The 10833-nt window shown below is 40.9% G+C and overlaps 1 protein-coding gene across 12 annotated transcripts in view; it reads right to left on the bottom strand.

The window, feature by feature from the left end:
- Window positions 1–267: 267 nt before the first annotated feature.
- Window positions 268–10833, bottom strand: part of HIVEP2 (HIVEP zinc finger 2) — a 193126-nt gene continuing 182560 nt past the window's right edge. For all 12 annotated transcript variants that reach the window (XM_049695565.1, XM_049695567.1, XM_033405994.2 and 9 more), the window contains 3 exons: window positions 9654–9755; window positions 7979–8874; window positions 268–2724 (listed from right to left, as the gene is read on the bottom strand). In XM_049695565.1, coding sequence (XP_049551522.1) covers window positions 1900–2724; window positions 7979–8874; window positions 9654–9755 — 1823 coding nt within the window. In that variant the 3' untranslated portion in view covers window positions 268–1899. The remainder of the gene's footprint in view (window positions 2725–7978; window positions 8875–9653; window positions 9756–10833) is intronic.

Below are 10833 nucleotides of genomic sequence, written 5' to 3'. Positions count from 1 at the left end.
TCTCAGATACCCATTCCCATGCCCAGGTTCTGAGGACCCCATTTCTAGAGCTCGCACTGTATTGACCACTCTCTGTTCTAATCGGATGACATATGGAAGCCAATGACTGCCTTCTCACATGCTAAAAGCGTTCATACTCTGCACACCTCGGGATAGGCAGAGCCTAGCAATTAAAAGCACAGATGGTATGTTGGTAGCCTCAAAATTTCTGCAGCAACAAAATTGGGAGATTAAAATGTAAAACAACACATAAAAACTAGACACCTCAAGCATGTAATCGTATATTTATTTCTCTTTTTAAAGAACACTCCTTAATGTAATTCAATATACAAACTTGGTTTCACAGAATTATAATCCACTATATAGCACAAAGATAACCCAGATTGTGTGTGTGTGTGTGTGTGTGTGTGTGTGTGCATGTGTTGTACCCCTTCCCTTCCTTCCATTCTTCTGAACCTACAAAGGCTCTGCCCACTGTCCACGCTAACAAAAACCCATTCTAAATGTTATCTACAAAAGACATTATCCTCCCACAAGTTCTTTTCCCTGGAAAGCTCCTTTCCCGTTCCCCCTGAGATAGCCAGGAGTGTGACACTCTTCCCCTCTGCAGTAGGGTCAAGTGGCTTCCCCTAGAGCTGATGCCAACCCTGTTACCGTGCAGACTGGCTGACAGGAAGGGCTGGGGACCAGGTCTCCGTGCCCTTCCCCACTTCCACACCCACCCCTCAGTCCAAGCGCGACCCCTCTGTAGTAGCCTTAGTTCCAGTCACCATCTCGTGCAGCAAGAACCAAGGAGATTGCTAAGCCCAGGTCTTCTCCATGGGCAGCGCACAGCACTGCCTGCCAAGCCACCGGGCCGGCCGATAACCAAGCTCAACACAGTCCCATGTGCTTTGTCACTTTAATTTTTAAAGACACCCTAGCATAGGTCTGTGGCAACCTAGTGTCCAACTGAGTTACATAAAATTGTACCAGTGATGCACTTGTACATATTTACATGGGGTGGAATGTTTTCCCATATATTTAGATGAGTATATAGATCAACATGTTCACATAAGACCAAATACTTTTAATATTATTTATAACTGATTTATAAAGCTTTGAAAAAACTCACAATAGCACATTGTTTACTTTAATGCTTTACGGTACTATCAGTTTAAAATCACAATCAGCACTTAAGTTATAGTCAATCCAGCAAACAAGAGACAAAAAAATTTACAAGAGTTAAGAACTGACTGATACATCCTTTATCTTTTTTTTAAACTAATGCATAAGTGCAGAATAAGATACTCTAGTTTAAATATCTTGTTTACAATATACATTTTTGTTCTAGTTACGCAACAGTAAATCCCATGCTTCACATAGAAAAGCAATCCACAACATTAAGAAAAAATGTACAATTTATGAAACAAAGTAAATAAATATTAGTATTACAGAATCAGAGCTGTACATAAAAGCTGTTCAGTTTTAATCATATAAAAATATGTTTTAGTGCAACCTCACATATATATTGATGCTGTTTTGCTTTACATCATTTAGATCCAAGTGTCCAAAAAAGGAAAGAAATTACATTTATTACAAAGCAGATACACAAATTCTAAAATATGTACAAATTACTGCTAAAAAATGCTTATAAGAATATAAGCAAAGTAAAGAAAAGGCACAAACATCTGTACAATTTTAAAAGTACCAGACCCAATAGGTTAATTTCAAATTTTGTTTTGGTCAGGCTCATGATGACTTGTTAATTTACCTAATTCTTCTGATATAACAAAAGTATATATAATAGCAAACTACTGTAACTTAGGACAGGCATGCTATAAACTTGATTACCTCTATTTCTAGAAAAACAAAAACAAAGGGGAAAATGTGGAAATGAAAGTCTCCATGCATCTTAGATCAATGTAGTTGACTCTTTTCCGACAAAGGTTCCTTGCCTTCCTCTGTGCTTGAGGGTAATTCTTTGCTGCCTTGAAAGCCCGACTGTTTGTCATCCAGACAACTCTTGCTGTAAAACGTGGAGTGAGCGAATGCAGTCTGTGATGTACCAAAATTGTCCTTTTCACCATCATGCAAGTCAGGGTGGGTAGCTGAGGTACAGGGCTGACCTGGCTCAGGTCCACTAAAGTGTCTAATGCTAACATGTGCACTTTCCAAGGGTTTCTGATGGGGCGCCTGCCCCCGAGCTGGCTGGTCTGCCCCCAGCAGAGCGGCCTCTTCTGTGGCAATCCGGAGGGAGGCGATGGCTTTTGTGCAAGTCTGTATGTTTTCCTCCTGTTCCCGCTCTGTTGCATTCAGGCTGTCTTCTGAAGTGCTCTGTTTCATCAGTAGCCGAGGAGAGGAGGGTGTGCTAGGTGGACCAGATGACTGCAGAGCGTGAGGAGATCGCTTCTCGTGCTGCTTAGGAACCACATAGGGATCCTTGGCGAAGGAGTCCCCTGAAGCTCCTCTCTTCTCCTCAGAGCCCTCCATTGGCAGAGGCAATGTGGGTGGAGGGTGTAAACCGGAAAGGGCCGGCGGCATGGAGTGAACCATTTGGATCCCACCAACTGGCACCATGGGGATAGGAGCTCGCACTTGCTGCTGAGAGTGGAGTGGAAGATGACTGAAGACATAGTCATTAGGACCCTCAGGGAAAAGGCTGGAGCCTGGATGTTCATAAGCACCTTCTTGGTCTCCATAGAGACTGAAGTAAGGAACCTGAGGTAATCCTCTTCTTAAATTCTGCATCGGGAAACAGAGCACAACGCTTAGGACCCATCACACTTCACGCTTAGGTCAAGCTGTTTCATTCATTCACTCACTCACTCATTCTTTCAAGACACGTGGAGACTCCCTAATCTTTTTATCCATTTTTTATTTCTCAAGACAAAAGAGAATTTCTCAGCGGTCTTTTAGGATTCTTGAGTGAGGCGGTGGGTCTGTGAAAAGTTGCCTTTGCTGTTAAACAGCCATGTAATAAATCATGCAATGTGTTTTCCACTAGGTACAGAGACATGTTCCAGCTCTGTTTTGTTCATAAGATGGAATGAAAAGAAAATAATGGATAATTACCAAAAACACTTTACTGAGCCAAAAAACACTAATAATAGATTTTTTAATTCAAAAGGAAGTTAAAAGATTACCATCTGTTTACATACTGGGCAGATTTTTAATATTTTTCTTAAGTGTTGATGAATAGAAATGGAGTGACAAGCCTGAAAATTAGCCTGCTTTTTTTTTTTTTTTTAGTTTTCTACAGAACAGATGACAAAATGGTGGTGATAACACAAACTGGTTACTCCAATGTGCAAGACATTGGTCTAAAGGAATAAATGCCTGCTCAGGAGACATCGAGGCAGAAGATCACAGCTTCTCCATCAAATCTTAATTCAAGGCCAGATTTAGTATGGAAACTATGCATCAAAGTAGTTAATATTAAATATTTCAAATCATTACAACTTGCATTCAACTACACAGCTGGGAACCAAAGATGACTGTGTTTTAATTCTTCTGTTTATACTACTATTTCCACTTAAATATCTTCTTGGCAATTAATGGATTAAGATACTTAAAATTGGGGGCCAGTATTCCAGATGTTATGGTCCCAGTCCTGAAAATGGAGAACTTATTTTGTATAATTGTTTCTGTAGCAAAACCCAACTTATACCGTGAGATTATCAGGTTTTGACGAGATGATGAGGTTTCAGTTACTGAGATTCATTCTTTTAATGAATCGTCATCTAAAAGAGACTCACTGTATTTTTATTTTTATGTTTTTTGAGAACTTAAAATCAGAGAGATACAAATGTGGCAAATACGGTAGTAATCAGGAGAGACCAAAAAATGTTCTAACTCATTTCAAGGATGTTTCAGTTCTAAAATTCAAGATATGCTCTATACCATTAATGATTCATCCAGTTCTATTTGGATCGTGAGACCAGCTCAAGAACGATAAGTTATGCATCGTCTCTGCTACTCTGTACCAGGCTTGGCCCTTACCCTGTTCTGGGCTTCACCTTATTCAAGCCAAAAACAAATGACCTGTGCTGAAAGTGCAGGAGAAATCATGTAATCATCAACTCTATAACCACAAGCATCTCATAAGCTAGGTAAGGGGAGAATTTTATGGTATGAGAAAGAATCATTTAAATGCTACCAAAAAAAAAATGCCTCTTGTACTTGCTCTGGTTTAGAAAAAAGGCATGTTTCCTTCATCCATCACCACGTAAGGTGGAAGAACATAATGCCTACAATAATGACCTTTGAAGCTAACCAAATGAATCTTCTTTTAATCACGATTATCACAGATGCAAAGTTTAAAACAAAATGTAGCTTGGCTATTTTTCCATTTTGCTTTTGATTGCTATTCTGTGATGTCCACTGCATACACCTAATCAGAATGGGGGTCTGTGAGGCAGCCAGAGACACAGCTGTCCCATTTCATGAAATCTCTGAGTCAAGTCTAACAAAGGGAGTGGTGAACTGTCCTCTAAAAATAGGAGGTATTCAATATGTTCAATAGCCAACAGAATTTTGTGTTAAGAGTAAAAGTGTTATAGTCAGACCTTTACTGACCAGAAATTAAATGACTATAGTCACAGAAGCAAGTGCACAAGTACAATTCCTATCATGTAACCACTTCCATGGCTCCAAATACTGCCAGCCTTTTCCACACATCCTCTGTCCTTGAATTGACCCTTTCTTCACCCTCCAAATAAACTCTCAAGAAGATTTTTCTACTCTAATTTTTACTCCATTTGCAACACTATTCTCATAACTTGGACCTTATCATTGTAATATCGTGAACACACTCCCATCTTACTTAAAAATCTCGATACGGAAAGATGAATAATGAATGCATGTGTGGGTTGTGTTAAGTGCATGCATATGTGTGTGTATATCTATACATATACCCCATGTACCAGATATTTACCCCACTCATCTTTTCAACAGTGTCACTAGGTCCTCTGGAAGCAAAGGCTCAGAAGGAGGTAGGGGTGCAAGAGGTTCAGCTGGGGGTGGTGATGGGGGAGCGGGGAGTTCATGTATGGGACAGTAATGGGAAGAGGAAGCAGGTGGTCAGCTGGGGCTGATCCAGGCTCAGCCATTGACTGGGGGCTGCAGGGGAGAATGTGACCTTGGCTTGAAAATGGAGGCCTAGCCTGAAGGTATGAACAGCTGGAGGCTGTCAGCTCACTGCATTCCTTAGAGCTGAATGGCAAGTTCTTTCAAGGACAGAAATCTGCTTGGCCCAGCCCCCTGACTGCCACAAACAGATTAAGAAACTGTGGCCAAGAGGTTAATTGACTTGTTCAAGATCACACAGAGAGCAAAAGGGATGGAACCGTAGGACGACACTTTTACTAGACAATGTTCACGGACACTGTACCGAGGACCAGGACACACTTTCTTTGTCTCCTTGCTATCTATCTACCAAAACTTTAAAAATGGAAAAGGAAAACTTTTTGTTTAAAAAAGATGAGGCCAGAAACTGTACAATTTTTTCATCATCATCCTTGAGCCACATATGATAAACCCTCAAAAAATATTTACTGAATGAATAAAAAACTCTTTTCTCTCTTCCTCTCTTCCTTCCTCCCTCTCTCTCTTTCCCATTCTATTGTTTATCTATCTACCTTTCTATCTATCATATATCTACCTATCTATCATCTGTCTTAAAATTAACACTAACCGGAGGGCATTAGGGAGGAAACAGCAGGATACTAGAATCTCAGTGACTGCATATCACCTCCTCCAAACCTGCTCCCTGGGACCTACCACTCCAGACTGAACCAGGTAATGAGCATGCCACACTGGACTACAGGGTCCTTTCATGCCACGGTCACTGCCCTGTGAGCCCTTGGTCAATGTTAAACAACAAGGTATTGCTAATAGAATTTCCATCAAAAAGAATTATTTTTAGGGTTATTCCAAAATAATAGAGAGGGGGAAGCACTCATCTACTACAGCAATCGGGAGACGTACTTCTCATAGGATCATTGATCCTTCTTTGTTCTGGCAATGAAAATCCTGTCCATACATCATAGAAAGATGAAAACCCTCTGCAGCCCCTCCAAAAAGGTGTGGTAAAGCATCAAACGGGAAGCGTTCGAGACCAAGTGTCTCTGCTTGGGGAGGATCCTCAGGGAGGATTCCAAGGTCTATTCCTTTCTATCGCATGAACAAAGCAGCCTGCTAAGAATTCTCTACAGAGAATTAAACTGGGTAATAGACCAAAGGCTCAACAGTTGGGCTTCATAAATGGTAAAGTTCAACAATAATAGTAAGTATCCAGGTGAACTGGTATTAAAAAAAAAAAACTGGTGCAAAGTCAATGACTAATAAAAACCAATCTCCTTCCAACAACAACCTTCTGGCCATAGATCTAAAAATTAGATGAAGTCCTTCAGTCTACTCCTTCACTTCCTTTGCCCAAGTTGGCTGCGAGTTGCTATTATTTTTTAATAACAATAGTGTGTTGGCACCAAAGGGTTATTTTTTGTGGCTGTAGCTGATCAGGAACAGGAGAGCCTCATCTCACACACTTCATCAGCATCATTGGGTCTATACCAGAAAAAGCATTTTACACCCTGGATGTGGTATCCTGGTATCGGAGGGATTTCTCACTCTATTCATGCTGCAATAGCATGAACTTCAGAAGAGCCCTGCTTTCTACTTAGCACCACCAAGACACAAAAAACCTGTGGAAATGTCCCTCTTTTTCTTAGCTTGTTAATTTATTTTTTGACAAATAGTTACAAGTAGTCCTGATAGCTACACATGTTTCCGCAGTAGTTGAACCATGAAGACTAAGCTGGTGGCAGGCTTGTAAACAGAGGGCGCTGGGGGCAGGGGAGTGGAATGCAGCAGGGAGTTTTCCTAAAGTTCAAAAATGACAACCTAAGCATATAATTCAGGGTGGTGAAAAGGTGATGAGAGGGAGGAAGGTGACCACTAGGGCAATGATAAGACGGTAGAGCTGGGAGCTGGTAGTGCTTCCTTTGGCTGTGAAGGACAGTGCCGACCCACATGATGGAAATCCAGAGCAAAAGGAGAATGGCAAAGAATAGAGCCCAGGAAACAAAAAGCACACTTAAAGCGACCAAACTCCAAAGGTATCATTCCTCTGTCTACACTAGGTGCCTGCTTCATTCATTTTTTAAAACCCTACACAAGCTGAAAGAGACATCAAGGTCTACCACGCCGGTGGAATGAGGCAGGGCAGGTGCTTTTCTGTGGATCTGCATAAACCCACTGCCTAAATTTCATCCATGATTGCTGCCGTTGTTATCTTAATCTATAATGAGGGCATACCATAGAAATCGCCTCTGGTGCTTTCTCCCTTAGCTTTCCCAACTCCCCATTCTCTGTGGGCTCAAGATCTCACTTTACAAGGGCACTCAGTAGCAGGAAGTGGTGGTACCAGGAAGAAAAGCATACATGTTCATGCCTTTCATTTATAAACATACCAAGGGGTTCATTCTCCCCTCTTCCGATCCCTCACTGGTTTCACATGTCCACTCACTGTGGGCAAAGTAATGAGTTTATTTTAAAATATTTTTTTGCTTGAAAGTCAATGCTAATGCCTGAATCAGAATCCTTACCTGGCAAAGAGTTACATAAATGACACCTAAATGTCCCTGAGAATGCCTGTCTAGGCAGCCATGCTATTCCAAAGACTTCACCTTTTCTACTCATGCAAAGGTTTCAACTCCTGTCAATAATGAGTTAGGTTTAGAAAGCATTTAGAAAGATCGCCCCTGTGACCAGCTGGAAATGCTCTTCGCTGATGTAATACTACACTTGGGATAATACCACAGACATGTTACTGACAATAGCATGCAATAAAAATGTCTTCCTTCTATTTTCAGTAACCAAATTTACTCCTCCCCATGAGAGAGACCCATGTCATAATACATTTCACACTAGTGTGTCATCAAGAGACTCCAATGTGCTTGGACTTATATATTAGGAAGAGAAAGCTAATTATACTTACAGGAGGCCCCAATACAATTGGCTCTGCTTGCAAATACTGTCCCATGGACAACGGTGGGTTGTGGTATAAAGCCCTTCTGGGAGATGGTGCTCTTATAGTGGTCATGTATCTTCTCTCTCTTCTGGGAGAGAGGTCTCTTCTGGCCGTGATCTCTTTCCCAGGTGACACTGGCCTCCTTGGGGACAGATGCCTTCTTGGTGAAACATCTCCTTGTGATATCTCTCTTCTCAAGGCAGCTTCCTTTCTTGGTGAAAGATGTCTCATGGGCGATACATCTCTCCTAGGTGATAAATGTCTTCTGGGCGACAAATCTCCTTTGGGTATCAGATACCTCTTTGGTGAATTATCTCGACAGGGTGAAGAATCATATCCTGGTGAGGAATGGTGGCTGGAGGGTGAGAAGTCCCTTGGGGAGGAACTCGGCTCTGAAGACAGCATGCATTCTTCATCCATACAACTAGGGATGTCTAACCTGTCTTTGTCTGGTTCCGAGTCTGTACTTTTGCTCTGGAATAATCTCTGGTATTCTGTCATTGGAGTATCTTCACATGAGTCACTTGGTGTCATAAGCTGAGTAACCTGAATACTTGGCAAAGTAACCAAATAGCTGATCAATGAAGAATGCCCCAGGGAGCTATCAGAAGGAACCCCATGGGGCACGGCGCCAACATTCACAGGTAAGGAGGAGAATCTAGGAGGCTGGGGACTGGTGCTTCTTGATCTTGTTTTTGGTGTCAAATCTCCTTGGTCATCAAAGTCATCATCATCTTCATCATCATCATCATTATCATCTCCATCCTCACCATCCGATTCTTCAGCATCTGAGAACTGATGATCAGTTGAAATGCTGGACATGCTATGCTTCTCAGCCGCTTTGTGCAAATCTTCCATCGTTTCTGAAGCAATTGAACAAAGACAGTGAAGATCAAGATCCAAATACGAAGGTTAGGAGCTAATTTAGGCCCCATCTCTTTCCAAAAGCTTTCCTCAACCCTCCAGCCCTTAGAGACAGTCTTATCTCTGAATTCCTATAACACACATGGGCACATACCTCTGTGACTCTAGATTGGTTCTTTTTTTTTTTTTTTTATGTACCTATCTGGTTTCATCTCCACCCTGTAATACGGACTCCATAGTAGGACCTTATAACTCAGGCATCATACCACTCATAGAAAACCCTCAATAAATGGGTATGCAATGTTGTTAATGATGGTATTAGAGGAAAAAGAGAAGCAAGACTTGTCTCTACAGGTATAAGACCTCACGAGGCCCAGCTGACCCTCAGGTTTTCTATTGAGGTTAGTGATGGATTATTTTTACTACTAGATTTCCTCTTAATAGGAAAAATAAGACAAAATGCTTTTCAAGTTTCCCAAAAAGTGTCATAAACTTTAAATCACCATCACAACTTAGGTGCAATTAGATCTCCTTTATGGTTCTAGATAGAAGTATTTCCATAGTAAGGCCTTTCAACCTCCTCAGCCAGAACTGAAATGCATTTCTTCTCAGTAAGTTTCAAGCAATTCAATGTGTCAGACTTCTTTTCTATATTTAGTATTTAGTAAAATGAAATGTGATCAGTATCTTTTTTAAATACCTAACTTTATTTTACCACCTTGGCCACAAAGCTCCAGCACGCACAGTAAAGAGTTCAGTCAACTAAAGTATGAAATACCTGCTTCCTCGGTTTCGGTATCATCCACTGATGTCATTGAGACCCCCAACTCCAGGCATTTCTTCATGTGTGCTTTAGATTTCATATGCTTCGTTAGGTTTCCTGGAAAATACAGCCAAAAAAAGAGCAATGAATTGGTTACCAAAATGTGATGATTGCTGCAAAATTCAGTGTGAAATGAACTGACTTGAGATAATAAAGATTTGTTTCTCGCCCCTACCCCTTGTCTCAAACTTAAGAGGAACAATTTGGCTTCTGAAGATATTAACCCCAGACAGCTTCAGCCCAATCTCAGGTTTTCTGCATTCTAGAAGACTTGTCGAAGTGTAGGGTCACAGCTTTTCAAGAGTAGGCTCAAGTACAACTGGGAATCCCAGGCTTTCCTGGCTGAGAAGGGATCTAATATCTTTGGCCCAGTTGGGCCCACCTCCTTGGACTCCATATAACCAGGATGGTACAAGCTGGGTCACACCTCTCTGAGCAACTTCACAATGAAATATTGTCATCAACATATCCACCAGACCCCAGACCTTCTGGCATTGATCAGATATAGATTAAACTCACAGGATCCTCACTTGTCAGAAGAAAAAATATATGCAAACTAATGTTGGGGCCAATCCTGTAAATGAATGCAAAGATCCACACAAATACTTAGCTAACTACTTATAGGAAGCATTAGTCTCAGTATTTAGCATCTATCCATCTGGCATATATCAGCAAAGTTTATGACAGCAGCTTCTAAAGTTCTGGAGCAGCAAAATTCCTTTCTTATTTATCTTGAAACTCCCACTGTTCTACGAAAAAAGAAAGAATTTTATGTCAAATATGTATTATGATGATGATAAGACATACACAATTGTCCCTTATGTAAAATAGTGTAGTACAATTGGCCCTCCATATCCACAGGTTCAGCATTCACAGATATGAAGAGCTGGCTATACAGTTATACGTGTACCTAAGTACATATGTGTGTTTCTATAGATTTATATAATTGCTATATGGAATGTGAGAAATTATGAAAACACTGATCCAACCACCTCTGATTTAGGATCTATGAAATTATATATATATTATTCCATGTCATATATATAACTTATCGAAAGAGATCCAGGAAGTAATTCAGCTGTAAGGGCCATATTATTATCTTTGCGCTCTGACGCTGCTTTAGTAACACAGCAGC

The sequence above is a fragment of the Orcinus orca genome, chromosome 12 (genome assembly GCF_937001465.1).
Source record: "Orcinus orca chromosome 12, mOrcOrc1.1, whole genome shotgun sequence".
Taxonomy (NCBI): domain Eukaryota; kingdom Metazoa; phylum Chordata; class Mammalia; order Artiodactyla; family Delphinidae; genus Orcinus; species Orcinus orca.
This window is presented reverse-complemented; position numbering and strand designations above follow the sequence as displayed.